Source organism: Brienomyrus brachyistius, chromosome 12 (genome assembly GCF_023856365.1).
Source record: "Brienomyrus brachyistius isolate T26 chromosome 12, BBRACH_0.4, whole genome shotgun sequence".
In the NCBI taxonomy this organism is placed as follows: Eukaryota; Metazoa; Chordata; class Actinopteri; order Osteoglossiformes; family Mormyridae; genus Brienomyrus; species Brienomyrus brachyistius.
Window position 1 is genome coordinate 22951826 of NC_064544.1, and position 21176 is coordinate 22973001.

Below are 21176 nucleotides of genomic sequence, written 5' to 3' on the forward strand. Positions count from 1 at the left end.
CAGTGGTTTGTGGAGAAGGAAAAGGAAATACCACCTTGATTAAATTACGAACACGGGAACACAGTCCTTTATATTCACCAACAGCACATACTCAATAGAAAGACAAAGTCAATAGAAAGACAAAGTATAAAACACTGCCTTGAGACGTGAAAAGAAAATTGTGCAGTACCAAGCCATTCCACGTGGCGAACCAAAACACGTCGCGTAAAGATGACGAGACACAGATGACGTGTCGATGTCGACAGTAAACCGTGGCTAGAGCATCAAAGGGAAGTGTCCCCCTGTCAGAAATGGCAGCTGACATTACATTATTGTTCAAAGCCAGTGTAAAAACGGTCAAAACGCGAAATAAAGCTATAGGAGTTGGATTTGATTCCGCGAAAGACGAAATATTGAAGAAGAGCAGACCGAAGAATGGCTTCTCAACCAGGGCGAAAGAGGTGGTGAGTATCTGCAAGTAAGTAAAATATGGCAAAACCGGCTTCTGCAGCTCGTATATCACAGTTTTATATACCTGTTAAACATGAACTTGGTAAATAAATTAACTAAAATAAATGTACAGCTTACTAGCGATAACTACGTCTTTGACGTGGCCACGTATGGTTGTCTTGGGCATGTAGAGTACGTTAGCCCTGGTTACTCTCTTCCCTGTTTATACTGCTTATTGCGGTGTTCAGGAGCGCCTTTTTGAAACACGCCGATCGGCCGACCATTGTGGCTCCAGAATAGAGCCAACATGGCGCCTGGCCACGTAAGATTGCACCTCTGCAAAGTTTTGGATGTGCTTCAGCAAAATCCGAGGTCCGGTCAGGCGATAGACAAGATTGTGAAGATGCTCTGATGTTGTCCACTAAGCCAACAGTCTTTTAAGGTAAAAGGGACTTAAGAGAAATGACAGGGTGCAGCAGTGATGATGTTCTCTCCAGTGAAGTGTGGCCGTTGTCACTCATGCCGGTGAACTTGACTCACCTGACACAGTGAGAATATGAGAACTCCACACACACACACACACACACACACACACACACACACACACACACACACACACACACACACACACACACACAGACAGACAGAGAGCGGAGGTTATGTTAGAGGCGTGAGTACCCAAATTGTAATCCTTTTGTTTTTAAATTCTCTCTGTTTTGCCACCTTTTTCGGGCGTTTATTTGATAATCGGTTTATTTTTGCTTAGTATTGCTGATACCAGTAACTGGCTAACAACTTGATTGGTTCACTTGGAAGCATCCTTTTTTTTCTTGATGGGGATGAACAAAGCGTACATCCCTGGTGTATTTATATTGCTGATTGAAACTGAACCGCTATTTATATCTAGCATTAAATAACCCACTCTAGGCATCGTAGCAGCAGTTATACAAAACACTCAGGCATAGGCTCAACACAGGTATAAATCAGCCTGTAGTCTGACTGGGACACAGAGAGCATGTTGGCTGTACAGCATTATTGTGCCTGAGTCACAGAGAACGTTGGCTGTACAGCATTATTGTACCCGAGTCACAGAGAGCCCATTCGCTGTACATCATTATTGTGCCTGAGTCACAGGGAGCCCGTTGGCTGTACAGCATTATTGTGCCTGAGTCACAGAGAGCCCATTGGCTGTATAGCATTACTTTATCTGAGTGACAATAGCCATTTTATATGAACATGTTAAATATTCTTGTTGTTGTTGTTTTAACATATTGTTTACATATATTTCATATAGTTGATATAAAACACACTTGCTGGTAGTTAGTGCCAAATACTGGCTTTAATGGCTCATACAGTAGGGCAAACATAAAGTGTTGAAATAGCTGTCATGGGACTGTGTGTGTGACTTCTAAAATAATAAATCAATCGATAGCAGCCCTGTCCAGGCACATTTGCCCACCAGATGCCCTGCTCCCCAGTTCGCGTGTCAGTAATGACCTGTTTAACAGTTTTACCCATACTGAGCCATTGTCAACAAAGTCGGGAATTAGGTTTAGTTTGACAAAAGAAGCTGAGCCCCTGATGGGTGTTGTGGCTGCTTGTGGCAGGTCAAGCTGCTCGTCACTCCTTGGGACTGGGACTGCGGAAGTGCTAACTTTGGAAACTGAAATTGTCCTTGGAATGTCTGGCTGTGGTTTCTGGGTTTGTGTGTGTGTGTGTGTGTGTGTGTGTGTGTGGGGGTGGGGGTGGGGATTGCAAAGATCACATTCGGGGACCAAAATGTCCCCAAAGTGCGGTATAATCTGAAGCTTCTTACTTTTGGGGACACTTCTTCAGGTCCCCATTTGGATAACTTCAATTTTATAAAAATCCGCGGATGCAATCAAAAAAGTAAAAGTACTAAAAGTCTTGTATTTTGGTTGGTTACTTATGGTTAAGGTTACGGCTGTGTGGGGTTAAGGGTGTCATGATTGGGATTAGGGGTATTCCCATAGAAATGAATGGACGGTCCCCATTTAGATTTGAAGACCAACTTGTGTGTGTCTGTGTGTGTGGAGAGAGCACTCATGAAACATTTTTTGGAGAGTCCCTTTCAAAAGTATGATTTCATAAACTTGCTGCAATAACATTTTTTTTTCAGCTTTTAACCGTTTCTTTGGGAAAACCGATCCTCTCCAGAGTCCGTGATTAAAGGTAGAAGATCAAAACAGAAAAAATATTCAATTAGGTCTCCTGCATCAATGTTGACGGTTCGCTCATAATGCTCAACAGATGTGAGAGCCTTTTAAGACTTGTATTGCTTTCCTCCCTCAGTGACAGTCAAAGATATTGATTAAAAAAAGAACGAAGGAAAACAAATAGAATATAATATGTTTTTTTTTTCCATTTAAATGTGAGTCCTCATGGAAACATCACATGGTGCATCGCTGACCTGAAAGCCAGCTTTGCTAATGAGAAGTGAAGGTGCTCCGACTGTCCCGGCGTGCGACGCAGCCCCCGCCTCTCTGATCTCCGCTTCAATGCGTGCTTTATCCTGCGGTGAGGTGCCCTCTCATGTCGAACATCAGAGCTGATCGGCGGGGGGTGGGAGGGGGGTTGGTGGGTCTAGTAACTGTGAATAGGAATCACTGGCAGCTTGGTGGTATTTTCTTTGCATTCCCCAAACCGAGAGAACGCAATTTTCACAGCGCGCTGGCCAAAATGTGCATGCCGCTCCGTCTCCTGGGTACTTATTTTTCCTAAACTGTGAATACATTAATTTATCCATGTCCATGGATTATTGGCCCAATGTATTGGCTCTCTCTTGAGCTCTAGAAGAGCAGACTGGCCCATTTGGTCTTGTAGCATTTCTGTTGGCCTGTGGAAATATGTATGGCCTGTTAGATTACAGATGGTGGGGTTTCGTCTGTTCCCAATCAGGTAGTTGATGTTGAATATGAGGGTGGTGGAGTCACCATGCGGGCCCGGTGCCCTTTGCTAGCTGTCGCTGCTCTGGGTAGCAGAGTTTTCACATTCTGCTGACTTTCGGGTTTTCACTGCCTTCCTGATTTTTAAGCGGAGCCTGTTTGTGAGGTTCCTGCAGGAGCCTCACTTCCAGCTGTGGTGCACAGGCTTGTCGTTCCCATCAGGAGATTCTGAGAAGCACTTGGTGCTGATTGAAGACCCCATGGAGCTGTGGTGGGTAATTGAACTAAAAGGCTTCTACAAAGCCGGACTTCTTAAGGACTTTATAAGTGTGTTGAATCTGTCATGAAAAACTTATTGGATGAAATGTTTTAGATGTAGAGGAAATAAAGGGATCAAGAATAGGTTATTCTTCAAGTTAGAATTGGTGGTGTTTCCCAAACAAGCTGCCCAGTGCTGTTTGGTTACATTTAAAAGACCAGTGGTCACGCAGGGTTGGTCTCTAAACAAGCTGAATGAAGGGTGAACCCCTGTATCTCAGCTGGCCTGGTTTGGGTCACTGGCCCAGTGAAGGGTGAACCCCTGTATCTCAGCTGGCCCGGTTTGGGTCACTGGCCCAGTGAAGGGTGAACCCCTGTATCTCAGCTGGCCCGGTTTGGGTCACTGGCCCAGTGAAGGGTGAACCCCTGTATCTCAGCTGGCCCGGTTTGGGTCACTGGCCCAGTGAAGGGTGATCCCCAGTATCTCAGCTGGCCGGTTTTGGTCACAGGCCCAATGAAGGGTGATCCCCAGTATCTCAGCTGGCCCGGTTTAGGTCACTGGCTCAGTGAAGGGTGATCCTCTGTATCTCAGCTGGCCCGGTTTGGGTCACTGGCCCAGTGAAGGGTGATCCTCTGTATCTCAGCTGGCCCGGTTTGGGTCACAGACCCAATGAAGGGTAATCCTCTGTATCTCAGCTGGCCCCGTTTGGGTCACAGACCCAGTGAAGGGTGATTCTCTGTATCTCAGCTGGCCCCATTTGGGTCACAGGCCCAGTGAAGGGTGATCCTCTGTATCTCAGCTGGCCCCGTTTGGGTCACAGACCCAGTGAAGGGTGATCCTCTATGTCTCAGCTAGCATGACTTGCATCATCGCCCTGGCTTGGTTCTCAATGTCCTTAGGAATAACCCTTTCAGACACTGGGCCCCATGAGGAGAAGAGGCACGGGAATTGCTGTCTTGCCAGGCTGAAATCACAGCAGGCTGTCCTCTGTCTGAGCGCTGGCCGAAGCTCTTACAGATCACATCGACTTCAGTGGCCACTCAGGGCTCTGCCCCATTATGGACATTATTCTCATTTTCTCAGCCACGTTACTTGCTTCCCGCCGCTCTTAATGCTTAAAGGTGGGGTACAATTGCCCCAAATTGCTTCAAATAGCGCAGTTACCTGGACTGGTTCCTCTCTGGGGGATTCAAAAACCATTAAACAGATGAAAGAATTGTGAACACGGTGACCTCACCATGCTGCCAAATCTGAGCAGCACCATCTCCACCGTTTTCCTGAAGTATGTGTGCTGTCCATCTGTGTCCAATCCAGTAATTACAGCCTGACTCTACCTAAAGACCGGAGACCGTGCAGCACAGTTAGTTTAAGGCTTGTGTCTGTACCGCAAATTGACCGCAGTCTAAAATGTCGAGTGTTCCTGTTTTGTAAGCTGTCTCTCATCCTCACTTCATATATGTTTGCTCTCTGAAGTGAAAAATGGGATATTTAACAGTGTTTTCCAGTGACTGATTATTGACAGCACTCTCGACTTCAGGTACCTCTCAATCAGGTTTAAACAGAAAGATCCGTGCCTTGAAACTGTCTCGTTAGCAAGGGCTCCTTTTCAAAGCAGTCTGCTGCTCAAGCAGTGGATTGCAAACCCCATACGTTTGAGAATGAGCTGACATGGACTTTCTTTTATTAAACCAGGAAAATGGCCAGGCTTGGCCACGCAGTGCAGGAGTCTTTATAGGAGATGTAACCGAAGCGTTTTTCCATCGAGGCCTTTAGACGGATGCCCACTGGCACCCCCTGCTGACCCTGTAAAACTCTCACTGTTGTGCTGGAAATGCCTATCTTAATGGGTTTTGGGTGCTGGTGCCTGATAATTTAGGTATTTGTGTCTTTTTTATCAGTTTATCTGTTTGCTGTTTTTATCTTAGAAGCACTTTGATTTATAATGCCCCCTACAGGCAATGAAAGCACCATACATTTCTGTACAGGAGCCTGGATCCTTGACCAGGACATACTCATGTCATTTGTGGCACTTTGGACGGGTATATGAGAAGTGTATGTATTTCCTATATAAAACCTATTCAAAACCTGTACCTGTGAGATTAAAAGGACATATTTGCTGTATAAATACTCCTGAGAAGTTTAGATTTCCTTAGGTTCTTAGAGTCTTGGAGTTAATTTACATGCCCCTAGAATATTCAGGTTTCCTACAGTCTTTCCCAGTCAGGATCCCTAGAGCTCTTACCAGCAATGGAGCCCCCACCAATTGAGGAAGTTGCCGGGGGGGTGTGCCACTTGACCAATAAGAACACACAAACAGGCAGTTGTATCTGTGGGCCACCCATCTCCTGCGAGATACATGAATGTGCCCCAGAGAGCTGTGTCCCAGTGCGGAGGCCAACTACTGGCACCCGGAGTGCCCCTTTCCCTCGGCATCAAGCGTGGCACTGGGGAAGGAGGGTGACTGGCACCCGGAGTGCCCCTTTCTCTCTGCACCAATCGTGACACTTGGGAAGGAGGGCGACTGGCACCCGGAGTGCCCCTTTCTCTCTGCACCAAGCGCGGCACTGGGGAAGGAGGGCGACTGGGACCCGGAGTGCCCCTTTCTCTCTGCACCAAGCGCGGCACTGGGGAAGGAGGGCGACTGGGACCCAGAGTGCCCCTATCTCTCAGCACCAAGCGCGGCACTGGGGAAGGAGGGTGACTGAGACCCGGAGTGCCCCTATCTCTCGGCACCAATCGTGGCACTTGGGAAGGAGGGTGACTGAGACTCGGAGTGCCCCTTTCCTTCGTCACCAATCGTGGCACTTGGGAAGGAGGGCGACTGGGACCTGGGGTGCCCCTTTCCCTCGGCACCAAGCGTGGCGCTGGGGAAGGAGGCTGGCGGGCCTTCAGATCCTACTGATGCTTTGGATGGATGCCTGTCCTCCGCCGCTGTGAGGAGTAGTGGCTCGCTGGGCTCTCACGCGCTTCATGGGATTTCCGCTGCTTCTTCTGGCATGGCTAAGCTGTTAATGATATCTTGTCTTAATTAGACGCTGGGTGCTGTTCACAGGCCCTCTTGAGGGCATCTTTGGAAATACTTATTTTCCGCCAGACTCCATCTCCGCTGGGTCTGTAGGGAGAAGAGGGACGTAAACTGACATTGTGAGAACCACTTGGCTGGAAGGTATTCTGCATTGGTATGAGAAGCTGGCATTTACAGACACCTAAGTGATGTCATGCCAGGTCAGTTCCAGTCTGATGAGGGTAGTGTAACCGTCAACAGATCAGACTAAGAAAGATTACATTATCCGGTTTTCATCCATCTTGGACAAGGTAGGGCTGGGGTGGGGGCTAGAGTCTATCCCAGGCAGCATCGGCTTAGGTTTATCCCTGGATGGGATGGATTTATTGGCTTTATTTTCTTAAAACTGCATAGGACAAGCAAGCATGGAAAATGAACGGATGGATCCACCCCCATTAAACTGACCCGCTGCTTTCTCACCCTATATCCCTTGGATTAGTTTTTTGTGAAATAAAACTGTTAAAACCTGTTTAGGTTGTGAGTTTAGCACGTCTGTGATGGGGTGATGAAATCCAGTGACACAAAAAAATGTCTAATATTCATATGCATGTGTCTCCGACCTAGGATTTTTACAACGTTAAATTTTTTTGTTGTTTTCATCTGGTTTTCTTCTTATTTTATTCATTTTTGGTTTGCTATCATCCACTCTTGTTATCATCAGCTGTCCATAAATCAGCACTTTTAGTCAGCTGTGGGATGGAGTAGCCTCTAACCATCATGCAATGGGAGCTTAAAATTCCAGCCTGGCTGAATTAGGGCTCTGGGGATGAGATAACGGCGCCCACCTCTGGTCTGGAGGAGCAAGTTATCCATACAGCCCATCAGATACACCAGTGATAAAAGACACACCACCTTAAAAGCCAGTTCATGCTTCACTTTTCACATATGCAAGGAAATTGACTAGGTGTTTGCTGTAGGTATCAGCACTGACTTTCACACAGCAAACATCAAACAAGAAAGAATAGAAGAAGAATTATTGTAGGTGAGGAGGTATCCACATATCTAAATGTTAATGTCCTGATCATTTATACTGTCCGGCCATTATGTATTTTCAACAGCAACTAGTGTTTATTTATTTTATAGTGTTTATTTTCAACGGCATTTTGAAATCTTGGTGATGAAATTCAACGTTGTGGGGGGGGGGTCACTGGCTTGTCTTGTCATAAGAATTTTGGATTTGAAAATGCCACAGTATGCTGCATTAATACCATTCAAACAACTTTAAACTTCATAAAAAGTTGACCGATTTCACTGCATTGCTTTTACCTGAGTTTGTTGCAATAGATCTGCCCTTTGCTGGTCTGGTAAAATATCCCTTCTGGTAGAATATCACTGACCGCCACCGACAAATGTTGTATGAACAGAAGATTCCTTACATCCACAGCCCAAAAGTGCACATGGAAAAGTGAAGTATGAACTAACCTTAAGCCATATGCACTCTATTCAGTTTCCCTTTCCAGTTAATTAAGAGCCGATCGTTAGCTTGGCAGCGTTATTTTCCATTCTTTAGCACGCCGGGAAACAGCCTGAATTAATGAAGCATGATAAGCGTTTTATTAAGATGGATGCAGTTCTGTAGCCATGAGAGCAGGGGCCTCACCACTGCATTTGACTGCACTTTTAGTCTGCTGAGAGTAAGCATAATTTCCAAACGCACTGTAAGCAGGTTCGTTATGGTAAATGATCAAAAGGGGGCAGCAGAGGCATTGCTGCCATGTCAGTGATCTCTGACATTTTGTTGCTACCGGGTTCTCCATGTAAGAAGCGTCTGCTTTTCATCACGCCACTCGACGTGGGTATAACTCACAGCTGGAGTGACCTGCAGTAGAGCCTGTCTGCTCCCCTGAGGATTCTTGCTCCTCGGAACCTCCAGAATTGTGCCTGGACTGTTCGCAGTGAGCTCTTGATAACGATGGACTTGGTTGATGAAGCCCAAGGGCTCATAAATGTCCTCAGCCGTGAGTTGCACAGGGATGGGAGAGACCATTTAGCAGTGAGGCAGCTGTGTAGGACACCAGGCCTTCAGCCATGCAGTTGTGTGATTTTCCGGTTCCAGCTGTCAGAGTTCCAGCTGCACATCATGGCTACTCTTCCCTGCAAGAGCCTTCCTGATCCTCACAGAGATGAGTCAGCTTCCAAGTTCTGGAGACCGTAATGGGAAACATGGACGCTTCTTTTGAAGTGTGCCTTTTAAACATAGCGTGGGACATTCAATACCACCATTAAAGTATTTCCATTATCTTAACTAGATAACATTAATGTCAGTTAGTGCAAGGAGCGTATGACGTTTTGTCAACGGATATGTTAAATAACTGCCTGGTAATATGTAGTCATTTTGTCAGTGGAGATGTTGAGATGAAACCCCAGTGCTGCAGGTGCTTTGCAGGCCTCACTGCTCTCTCTTCATTCTTACTCCTTCAGCTGGCTCCTTCTGGAAGGTATAACATGTCTTTTTACATCTCTGTCCTCTTCCTCTGTTGTGTATTGAAGGTTATTTTTGGTAAAAATAAATTTTCTGAAGAGGGGAAGTGAAATGCTAACCTTCAGCGAGAGGTTTAGGGAAAATGCACTTCCTTTTATAGTGTGTGACTGAAGATCAGGATGAGATGATAAACAGGATGTCTGGGGGGGGGGTCGACCTGGTTTTATTTTTCAGACATTCTCTCTGCAGCAGAACGTTAAGTCAGGTTCAGAATTGAGACCCGCGTCGCTCAGAAAGCGCACGCCTGTCTGATTCTGTCCGCATGAGAAGGACACAGAGGAATGTGTTTCCACTGTGAGGTTAATATTGCAGTTTATGTACCGCATTAAGCCTAAGAGCCCCATCCGCACTGCCCCCCCCTAACCCCCCCCCGGTCACAAGCACGCGGCTCCGGCTTTCATTACGGCTCCATGCAGCTCCCTCAGCCTTTCTCTCCGCCCCCCCCCCCCCCCCCCCCCCCCCCAAACCCACATCACTTTCTTGTGATCCGGGAAACATGAAAACTCTTACTGGAGTATAATTTAATGTAGCTGTCCCCACCGCGTTGATTACCGAAGGTGATATATGTGTGCCCTCCCCCAGCATATATTCAGCTGCAGACAGTGTGGGTAACCCTCAGTACAGAGTCCGTCCTTCTGCATGCGGAATGCATTTCCACTGTGCTGAAAGCCTCTGCAGTCTGGCATTAATAACTCAGGTTTTACAGTCAGTGAATTATGGTGTTGCACACTCTCCGTGTGAGAGGTTTATGTGGCTTCGAATGGTATATTGACATTTCCCCCCCCCACGTCACGCCACCCCCAAACTGAACATGATTGCACATTAGGCGTGAAAACAGTCACCCCGAACAGCGGAGTTGGCGGTGGAAACCCGCTTGATAGGCTGCTTCAGACAGGCGAGTCCGGCTCAGGTAGAGAGAAGGGGGGGTGGGACATCAGGACTCTAAAAGCGTCTCTCAGAGCCGTGCCTTATTACTGAAACTCTGCTCTTACGATCCTTATCAGAGCCTTTGAATTACCTGTTCTCCCAAAAATGCTCCTGATAGCCAGGTTGCCAGGCTGGGCTTTAAAAGCCTTCATCTAATTCTATTCCTTTTATTTTCATAATAATAACTGCCCTCACTCCCCCCCCCCCCACCACCATCCCCAAAGGCTTTGACTTCCTGCCATTTTGTTTATGCATGATTTGCTGATCTGAAACAGAAAGTGAAAAGGTAAAGGGGGTTTGGCGGGGTGCAGATGATGAGATTAGATGTAGCCAGGCTGACTGTCTCCTACAGTCCCAGACCCCACCCCATGCACCCTTCCACAAACCCCTCCTCATGTGCACAAGGCCACCCCTACCTCATTGTTTGGGTATTACTTGCTCTTTAGGGTGTTAAATTACAAGAGCAATTGATCCCAGTGACCTCATACAAAGCCCTCTTGGCAGCAGTGGGAATCTGAGCCTAAATGTATACCCACAGGAGGTAGATCGGCTCCCCTTCACAGGGCCCGGGGAACCAATGCTGGGAACGTAGCACCATCTGCTGGACGAGGACTGTCTTGCAGTCTGGAGGCTGAAGTAAGTTGAATAGGGATGATCTGGGCACAGTTAGCTCAACTAAAAACAAGAGGGTTAGTGATTGAGTTTAGTAGTAATCTATGGTAGGTGGATGTGAATTCTAATAAATCTCTGCCCTTTATCTGAAAGTTTAGTATTAGCCGATTGTTTCCCTTAGTGGTTCTTCCTCAGCCTGGACGTCGTGTTGGGTCAGTCCCTGATCAGTCTGCCCCCGGCTCTGTTCCTGAAGGAGGCCACCCAGCCAGGCCCCTTTCGTCAGCACTAGTGCCCTCCAGTGTCTTTCAGCTCTTTACTGAAGTCCGGATGCTTCAGTATTGCATACTGGCCTGTTTTGATGCTGCCAGGCTGCGGTACTCAGCCTGTTCCGTTAAACTTCCCCCCGTCCAGTCTGAGGGTGGTGTTGGCAATAGGGTCCGCCAGTTGCCGCCATCATCATGGACACCTCTGCCATTCCCACAGTCTGAGAAATATGTGTGCAGTTAGGAGACCCTGGTTACAGCCTTACAGCTCCAGTAATTTAGTAATTACTGTAATTAAGGGTGGGGGGGGTGGGCTTGTTCCTGACTAAAAATATTCCCAGCCATCCTAGGCCACAGACTGGCTCATTGTGATGTGATTTCTGCTGGTTTTTGATTGTTTGTTCTCACACCATGCAAACATCTCCCCCTGGAGGTATAAGGTGGCACGCGCCAAATTACATAAGTAAACACCGGCATGCCGGATGCTTCCTGTGACCAAGCCACTGAGCCCAAAATACATGTTCAGCTTTAATCGGCCCCGGTTTCGTTCGAGCCACCATACCATCCCATCATGAAACCCTCCTTACTGTTTATTTTACCTCTTCCCCCCAACACAGACACACACATATACACAGAGTTTCCATTGCCAGATTTCGCTAAACCGCCACACCGCACTTCAGCGTGCCGTGCGTAAGCTTTCAATCCGCTGTACGTCATGTGGAATAGTTCCCGGATGAGGCATCAGTTGTTTGTTTAGCTGTACCCAGGATGAAACGCGGTGTCCATTTTTAATAGCTAGTCTCATTATGAGTATTAGCGTGTGATTATGTCAGATTAGCTGACAAATAGCCTCGAGCTGCAGAAAGAGCCCATTGAAGACGTGGCCTCCTGGCTAAGAGGCTGGTGGGGGCGGTATTCATCCTGTAGGACTGCAGTTTGGTAGGGTGAGATTTGTAAGTCGAATGCTCTGGGCCTTGACCGTCCCCTTGATCTCCTCTTTCCCAGATCTCCAACATCACAAAGCTGAAGGACTTCCTGTTGCAGCACAGGAAGGATTATGTGAACGCCGACAGGTACGGTCTGCTGTTCTAACACTAAGGGTTCCAGAGCTACTGCACTAAAGGGACTGGTGGTTGGGGGGCTTATGAAGTCTTAGCCCAGTTGTGCAGAAGAATCAATGCAAATTCTGAGCCCCTGGCATCCTGTCTGAGACCCTCTTTGGATGTGCCTCGTGTGCCTTGCCGAGACGGCTCGCGAATGACAGGAGTCTTAAATCATGAAGGCCTCTACATGGCTTAATTGAGCTTAGAGCACCCTTATTCTGTCGGGTAGGAATCTCCCCTAAGGCGAGTGCAGCCTGTGGCAAGCTGGAGATTAGCTCTCATTAGAGGATGGCCTTTTATCTCGCATTTCTTCAAGGGTGTTGTAATAGCTCTTCATCTTCGAAGAACTTCAAAGTCCTGGCAGGGTTTTCTATGGTCAGTGGCTTTTTTGTGTTGTGTTAAATGTTTGTTTATTCCATCTGATGAGGACTGGTCATAACATATTTGTTCTAACTTGTTTGACAAAGCATGAGCCATTTTTATCACTACAGATAGCTTATATATCTTGCCACTCGCTTAACAATACAAGACAAATTCGAACTCCAGAAGCAAAGATAGGGTTATGCAGTTATTCCTAATACCACTAGAGGGAGACAGACTCCCGTATGTCCTCATTTCTAAAGCCTAATTCTTACTTCACTAGACTGCATGCTATTATGGTCCCCACACAGTGCATGTTATATATTTTTTTTTTATGAGAGGTATCCCCACGAACTGAGCTTGTACAGCCCAGATTTTGGGTCTAAGTGGACTTTTTGCATGCCAGTACATTTAGACTGTAATTGTGCAAGGAACTGATAGTCTGTTGGTCTGGTGGAATATCATTGCAGTACACATGTGCCAAATTGTCAGTGTCAGTGGGCACGACCGTGTACGGACCATAACATCATGTGGACAAGTATGAACTAGGCTTAAAACACATGTCTAAGTAGAAATTTTACTCCATCTCCCTGCTCAGCTCTACTGTGGTTATAACTGTTGCTCTGCAGCCTCGTCTCCTCCAGTGTGTCACGGATGACGGACACAGAGCGGGACCAGATCGACCAGGACGCGCAGATCTTCATGCGGACGTGCTCGGACGCTATCAAGCAGCTCCGAGCAGAGGGTGAGTGTGCGCGCCCTACCTCGCTGTTAAAGCCCCATGCATGTTCTCATAGAGAGGAGCTCACATTATGTCTGCATGTGTCTGTGGCCCACAGCTGAGAAGAACGTCATCTCCACCCAGGTGAAGGAACACAGGGGAGCCATTCTGAACCTGATTGAGGAGTACCTGAAAGGTGGGTGAGCACTTCCCTTTAGCGCTTGAACTATGGCCTCCTGCAGGGGATTGAAGGGCTTGGGGTGTGGTCTTGGTTGTCATTGCTTGTTCTGGTGACATTTAGGCTATAGTGGTTATTGTACCCTGGTGAACTCTTTGGATGTTTCTAAAGTGTTTCTAGCTGCGTGCACAACATGGTCACGAGCACCCTCATTGTCAACTTTTGGTGCTGCAATGCTGTGGTCTGGTTTGTACAAAACAAGGCTTAGTTTGTGGTCCGGAGAATTAGGGTGAAGCTACAATATATTACTGTGCTGTTGTTCAGCCATGGATTTGAGTCTCCTTCAGAAGCCCCTGCTCATAACCTGTATGGGTCTTTGAAAATACTTCTGTTACAATTCTTTGAATTGTCCAGCACCAAACCGGAATGCAAGTGACTATCTTTTCTAGGTTTGGATGACTGAGAACCGTCAGAGCTGATGGATCACATACTGTCTTTTTTTGACAATCACCAGCCTTGTTTTCTCTTCAGGATTTGTGAGACCTGGCTAGGGTGGCAGAGAAAGTTCTTTCAGTCAGGCAGAGTATCTGCAGAGTTGCGCTCATGGCGGGGAGGCACAGCAAGTTGCTGTTCTTGTGTTTTTACCATGCGTGTTTCATCCCCCAAGTTAGGAGATGCTGCTTACCCAGCCATTTCAAGGAGCTGGGAAACAGGACAGCCATTCAGGCAGCTTACTGGTCATCAAGAATTCTGACATTGGGTGTCATTTCCTATGTGACAAGGACACTCGAGTGAGTGTTCATATCTGCTGTGGATTTGGTCGAGGGTGGGGCACATGGCAACAGGCTCATGTCAGTTCTGTTAAGATTTTCAGCATCTTTTGCATCATATTTCAGAGGATTAATGGAGCATCATTGTGGCAAAGCAGTGTACTCCCATTTTCGGGGTGGACTTCCTCTGCATTACCATCCTCCTGGTGGATGTTAAGAACTGGGTCTCATCAGTACAGAGACTTTCCGTTCACTTCCATGCTTGTGCAGTGGGGCTGATTCTTAGAAGTTAGCAAGCATCATCACCTCTTCAGACAGCTTTTTGCATCTCCTCACTGAGTTGAGAGACCTGCCTAAGGCCACTTTCACATCCATTATTTCCAGGCATCTTATAACTACAGTCGAACTGTCCATCATCATCTTGATGCCACAGTCCATGACCACTACCTAGTTCCTCACATTCAGGATTTTTCTACCCCTCTAGTCGGAAAAACAGGATCCCCCCTTTGGGCTCCATATGGGTGGTGCATCCATCTGTCCACTAAGGTAGAAGCCATAAGTGTTACCATACCCTGTCATGGGCAGTGTGCTACAGAAGTTTTTGGGCACTGCAGTCCTACAACTTTTACCATCGATTTTGCAGGTTGCTCAGCTTATGCTTCTACTTTATGATTCCCTCAATGGTAAAGCAGCCACAAAGTGTAGCACGTTTAACCACAAGCTCTTTAGTCTGTTTCAGGCTGTGCATCATTTTCATTTTTTTCTGGAGGGTCATCCTTTCACCACCTTTGTTGACCATAAGCCATTGACCTTTGCCATAGCTAAAACTGATCTGCCTGCCAATAGTGTCGTCTATCCTTTGTCTCCATTCACAGCAGATATCCAGTATAACTAGGTAGCTGCCTGTTTCATGCGTTCTGTGGCTGGTTCCATCCATTTTGGCATCAACTATGCACAAATGGTGGCTGATCAAGTCTCTGACTTGTGACAGGTCTGAGTTTAAAGATGTTCTTTTAAGGAATGTGGGTATCACACCGCTGTGACATCTTGATGGGTCATCCTTAGTCTATTGTCTCGGCGGGCTGGCATGAGTGCCTGTTTGTCACTGTGTTAGTGTGGCCTTTCTCATTCGGGCATGAGGGAATCGCTGCAGTTAGTGCCATCCAAGATTGTCTGGCATGGTGTCCAGATAGACAGGTGGACTTCTGGCAGTGTCTGCATGGTCTGTCAGCAAGCAAAGCTGCAGCAGCATGTCACAGCACATTTGGCACCATTCAATGTGCTTGAATGACATTCCAACCAGGTACATGTGGACCTGGTGGGGCCCCTTCCCAACTCTCACTGGGTTTCTCACCTCCTGATGGTTATCAACAGGACCATCAAAGCTTCCCCACTGTCTTTAAAGTTTACCGGGGAACTCGCATATATGAGCTTTGGAATGCCATCACACCCCCCCTCCCCATGGTGCTGATAGGGATGTGTCTGGATCACATTTCACCACTGCGCTGTTCATCTAATTACCATGCGAATGCAATTTGAATACACGGAAATGCGGCTGTTTTAGAATGTGATTCTTAAACTCCAAACACCTAGAGATGTAACCCAACATTCTATTGCCCTTTTTTATTGCTTCCCCACACTGGCAAGAGTGGGACATGGAAGCCTCAACATACACACTGAGATCTTTCTTGTAATCAGCTACCTTTATTTCAGTGGAACCCATAAAATATCTGTACTTTATATTTTTGCTCCCTGCATGCATTACCTTACATTTATCTATGTTAAATTTCATCTGCCAGGTATCAGCCCAGTTAAATTAATTAAATTCAGATCCCGTTGTAGCCTCTGTGCTGCTAGATCAATATCTGCTACAGCATGCACCTTGGTGTCGTCTGTAAATTTAACCAGTTTACTGTACGTATTGGTGTCAATATCAGTAATGTAAATTAGGAACAATAGTGGTCCTAAAATTGAACCCTGCGTTACCCCACTTTGAACGCAGTTTGAAACCAGTTTTTGATCCAAGCTGCTACAGTTCCTAAAATCCCTGCAGCCTTGATCTTAAGCAAGAGCCGTTTGTGAGGGACAACAACTTCTGGAAATCTAAGTAGATCACGTTGTAGGCCTTTTTGTGATCAATTTCTCTTGTAACTTCCTCAAAGAACTCAAGTAAATTCGTTAAACAGGATCTTCCTCTCCTAAATCCACATTGGCTATCCCTCAGAATGTTATTTGAATCCAGGTAATCTACCATTTTCACTTGGATTATAGCTTCCATTATTTTTCCAGTAATGCTAATTAAACTGATTGGCCTGGAAGGCTGTGCTCCATGCTTGACTCTGCAATGATGGCTGAAGAGACAGGCTCCCGTGGGTCTTGCTGGGCTTCAGCATGGCTCCCAAGGTCATTCTCAGCTGAATAGGTCTACAGACAAGCCTTGAGGGGACCTGCTGTTTTCTGTCTTCGATTAATTGTCTGTGGTCCACCAGTCAGTAACATTTCGCCCTGCTGGATAGTGCCAAAACATTTGCCCCAGTCCCACATCCCTTTCTGTTTGTGGGGTGTGGATTATATGTTTATGTAACATGATGCTCATCGTGGGCCTCTGCCGGCAGCTTATGATGGGACATTCCATATGTTCAAGCCTGGTGACAAGTTCTTTGTTGTCGATTTTGGATGTAATCTGAGCTACGTTTCAGTGGCCACCTGAAACCTGCTCACTCAGATCTGGATGGGCTTGCTCCATGTTGCCTCCATGTGTTGTGACTCATTTTGGCCACGGTAGCATTATGTGATTTCAGTGAATTCTGGGGTTATGTGTGAGAGGTATGGTGTATAATTTACTTGCACTGTCTAGCCAGTGGGGTATTTATGCAAAAGTGGTTCTAAGTTGTAGCTATTGTTAAAGCTCCCGTTATGGATATTCTTAGTTGTCATTCCCAGCTCAATTCGCTCCACACCCAAACTCTTACAGAGCTTTAAGTAAAACTGATGAAAAGTATGTCTAATGACTGGGTCACTGGATCATGGGATGTAAGGCCTCAACATCTTCCAGTGCCCTGAGGAATCCAGTCAACATGAACAAGTCTCAGAGTAACTGCTCAGTGGTTACCACGGACTGTCCTGGAGTTTTCTGGTTTCTTTCTTTGTTTGATTTTTCCATCTTGAGTTATTCTCGTGTTTGCAGGTATATGCAAGCTGTACTCAGAGCAGAGAGCAATCCGAGTGAAGAGAGTTGTGGACAGGAAGAGGCTGTAAGTAGCATCTGCATCCCTCCAGACACCATCCTGTATTCTCTTCCCAGAGGGCACTAAAGAACGTGGTTGACACCCTGCAGATCACGCTTGGAGCCCGAGCAGCACAGCAGGAGCAGCATGCAGCAGAGCCCCGTCACAGAGAAGACAGAGGAGGAGAAGGAGCCGATGGAGGAGACCAGCGGTGAGTAGGAGCTGCAGAAGGTGGGCAGACTCGAGGAAGACATTGAGCAGGGATTTGTGTCATTATCTTCATGCTTTAGTGCAGACAGTACATACCAAGATCACTAATTATTAAAGAGCTTATGACGAACCTGGTTCTGTGTCCCTGACTGACTCTTGCATATATGGGTGGGAGTTTTTAACAAATAAGTTTGAGAATCTCATTTATAGTTTCAGTAGGGATCCTGATGTTGTTCCACTGGACCTGAATCATATCAGGAAATATGATTCAGTTATTAAAAGTCAGGGGATGGGAAAGGGTAATACTAGGGACTGCTTCTGAGCATCTGCAATATGATTATAATAAGAAGATTATAGTAAGAAGATTTCCTTTAAGAGCGGGATTAGTATTGGATCCAGAAGAGAACTACATGAAAGGCCAGCAGAGAGCTGATGTGTGACTGGTCCGTGCGCATGTCACTCTGGTTGCAGAAAAGGTATTGTCAGAGGTTGCGGAGGACAGTGTCAGCACCTGGGAGGAGGCCAAAGTGGAGGACGAGTTGTCACCAGAGGAAATTCAGATGGTGGGTATACTCAAACTCCCCGTATCTTATACATCACCTGCGTGTGGGTGGTGTGAGGTTCCCCCATAACCCCATCCCCAACCTAACGCGCTCATTCTCAGTGTAGATGTAGCCTCACCTGTCTTCAGCATTCCCAAATGAGCCTAAATTCTGTGAAAAGCATAGCTTGTAAGCATTATAGCGAATGCTCCAGTAGCTTAAGACGTAGAGCATTGTGCTAACAACGCAAAGGTTGTGGAGTACATAGAAACCGTAACCCTTCCCGGTACTGCAAGTCACTTTAGACAAAAGCTTCAGCTAAATGAATAAATTAATTTGATTAAATGAAATTCCCTTTTGATGTGAGTAAGACTTGATATACCCAGTGTTTCACCTCCCTGCCCCTCTATGTGCCCATGTGACACTGTTCTGGTCTGACTGATCTGCTATTCCCCACATCTGTCCTGCAGTTTGAACAGGAGAACCAGAGACTAGTTAGCGAGATGAGCAACCTGGTGGATGAAGTAAGGTAGGTTATGGACTAAAGGTCCCCTCCGTATGACATTGAACTGTCTCTGTTGTTTAAAATGTCTGTGTTTGAGCTCTCCTGTGCCGCGAGATAGTAGCTCCGCTTCCTGCGAATCATGTGACTCCCTTCATCAACGCTTGCTTCATCGGCCTTATTTATAGCCCCCTGTTGCTAGGATACCTGTTTACAAGTGGCTAGTAAATGGATAGCGCTGTTAAGCAGGGCGTGAGGAGAGGATGGAGGGGTTGTTGAGATTTCTGAGCCTGAAATATGGCAGTGAAGAATTCAGTTACCTCTTTACAAAAGGAAAATATTGAATGTGGAAGTTTACTAGACTCTGGTTACACAAGATCAAGGGACGTGGTTGGACGCACACTTAAAGGCAACCACTTTATTAAACGGTGACTAGCCCTGGCCGGCGATGGGTGTGGTGCCCCAGCCAGGGTTATTATCTGTCTTCCGCCCATAATTTCCCTGATAGACTCCAGTCCCCTACTACTCTGCATAGGACAAGTAGGTATAGAGAATGGATGGACGGACGGTCGGACAGACAGACGGACAGACGAACTAGCCTTGGCTCTAGCAGTGTATCTTGGGAGCCATTTAACATGTCTCCCGACCCCCACCCAATGCAGAAAGATCGAGGGCAAAGTGGTGGAGATCTCTCGGCTCCAGGAGATTTTTGCTGAAAAGGTCCTGCAGCAGGTAAGCTCCTCCCACCCGCTGAGTCTCTCCAATCAGTGGTAGGCTCTGGTTCATGGCCAGCGCTAAAATTAGAAATGCATCTTTAGAGCAAAACCTGCAGAGAGGGTGTAATTAAACACCGCTGTGGACATCTCAGAGATTTGACTGTTTTATTCATAAAGCCATAGCGATTAGGCCATGTGTGCGAATGTGGGTGTTCCCCCTCACAGAGGATTAGAGCCCCCCCCCCCCCCCCCCAAATCTGACTCCACACTGTATCTTTTGCCTCCTCCAGGAAACGGAGATAGATAACATCCACCAGCTTGTTGTAGGAGCCACAGAAAATGTCAAAGAAGGGAATGAGGACATTAGAGAGGTAATTCCCAACCACTTCAATGTCCTATTACTGTGTGTTGCGCTCATGTGTTGTCTTCCTCGATTTATGTGGGGTTTTCACCATGTACAGAAGCATGAGCTGTTGCATGTCTTCCACATCAGGCCATCAAGAACAATGCCGGGTTCCGTGTGTGGATCCTCTTCTTCCTCGTCATGTGCTCCTTCTCACTGCTCTTCCTGGACTGGTATGACAGCTAGCCTATCATGAGCAGCACCACAGCACATGGATGCCCTGGCAGTCTGGTGCCACGACAGTAGGCCATTGGTTGAAGCTCCACTCTGTTTACCATACCCACCCATAAAGGAAGTCTAGTCCTTGACATCTTGGCTTTTCCTGTCCTGGCCTCTCCTTGTCCTCCTCCTCTTCATTACAGGAAAAGCATAACCTATCAGGGAGTCTGTATTATGTTATTTCGTCTCTGATTCCATGCTCTGCTTCACACTAAGATGAGATTGTCGGTCCGTGGGGATGACTGACTCTACATAAAGGGTGCCTTGATGGTGTCATGTTAACTGTAACGTCCTTTTTACCTGAGCTGCATGGGGAGCCTCTCAATAATGTTCAGCCAGGCTGGCATAGCGCTTCACACTTTGGGAATAAATGTGTCTGATTTATTCAGTGATTGATTGATTGGTCTTTTAACACTTCGAAGACTCCGAGATTTAGGTTGTCCACTGACACTCGGGAGACAGGAAGACGTGCCCCTGTTAGTATTTGGGAGGTTGTCTTTATCATCATCTTCGTCATCATCTTGAGAAGACGCTGGGATTTGACTGTGGGTGGGGTCAGCATGATGTAACCGAGCCTGAAAATCAGGGGGCCCTAGACTGATATCAACCTGGACACTCATGTGTCGCCAATTCATTTATCTGTTTCATTTTTCATCTCAGTGATTGTCGGGGTCCTGGACTATAGCCTAGAATGGCCTATGCAATAACCTGCCCTTGGTGAAGATAATTAAAGCATGACTCATGAAGTCCAAGCGACTGCTAGTGAGATTGCAATGAGTAGGAGTCACACATGGCTGCTACTTTGATATCGAGGAGAATATTGTGTGATTCATTCTGTCACTTAAAAAAGGAAAGCTGTGAATTTGTGAGGAAAGATATTAAAACATCTGTTTGAACAGCAGGAAACAGAAAATTGCCATAGTGTGCAGCTGGTTGGTGTGTTTGTGGTGAGTTGCATCCTTGTGAGAAGGGATGTTTGCACCCATATACATACAGTCAGTCCAGAACCAGACTAAGCTTCATGTTGAGAAAAATGGCTTCTTTCCGTGTACTCATGACACACTAGAGTATACAGTCGGTCCCCCATCTGCGGATTGGTTCCATGATCTCCTGCAGATGCCAAACAAATCCTCCCATATACTTTAAATCAAATCTATATTATGTATAATACATAATGCAATGTAAATGATATATAAATAGCTGTTACACTCTTGTTAAGGGAATAATGAAAAGAAAAAGTACACGTTCAATACAGGTGCAGCCATCATAGTAAATCTAGAAAA

The 21176-nt window shown here is 46.5% G+C and overlaps 1 protein-coding gene across 3 annotated transcripts; it reads left to right on the forward strand.

Moving 5' to 3' along the window:
• Window positions 1-214: 214 nt before the first annotated feature.
• On the forward strand, window positions 215-20277 carry stx18 (syntaxin 18). Of its 3 annotated transcripts, none has more exons than XM_048971762.1 (11): window positions 215-443; window positions 11948-12015; window positions 13035-13150; window positions 13245-13322; window positions 17262-17328; window positions 17412-17512; window positions 17983-18074; window positions 18524-18582; window positions 19218-19287; window positions 19562-19642; window positions 19765-20277. In XM_048971762.1, the coding sequence occupies exons 1-11, from the start codon at window positions 291-293 to the stop codon at window positions 19858-19860; spliced, it is 981 nt and encodes a 326-aa protein (XP_048827719.1). In that variant the 5' UTR covers window positions 215-290; the 3' UTR covers window positions 19861-20277. The 3 variants fall into 3 exon arrangements, with proteins under 3 accessions (XP_048827719.1, XP_048827720.1, XP_048827721.1); XM_048971763.1 differs by having other exon boundaries at window positions 317-457; XM_048971764.1 differs by lacking the exon at window positions 215-443 and adding an exon at window positions 2593-2967.
• The last annotated feature ends 899 nt before the right edge of the window (window positions 20278-21176 follow it).

Excerpts from the sequence above, each read along its gene's own strand:
- stx18 (XM_048971762.1), top strand. The coding sequence starts at position 291 with ATGGCAGCTGACATTACATTATTGTTCAAAGCCAGTGTAAAAACGGTC. Across the intron at positions 13,151-13,244 it reads CAAGCAGCTCCGAGCAGAGG|CTGAGAAGAACGTCATCTCC; the intron begins GTGAGTGTGCGC and ends TGTGGCCCACAG. Across the intron at positions 19,643-19,764 it reads GGAATGAGGACATTAGAGAG|GCCATCAAGAACAATGCCGG; the intron begins GTAATTCCCAAC and ends CTTCCACATCAG.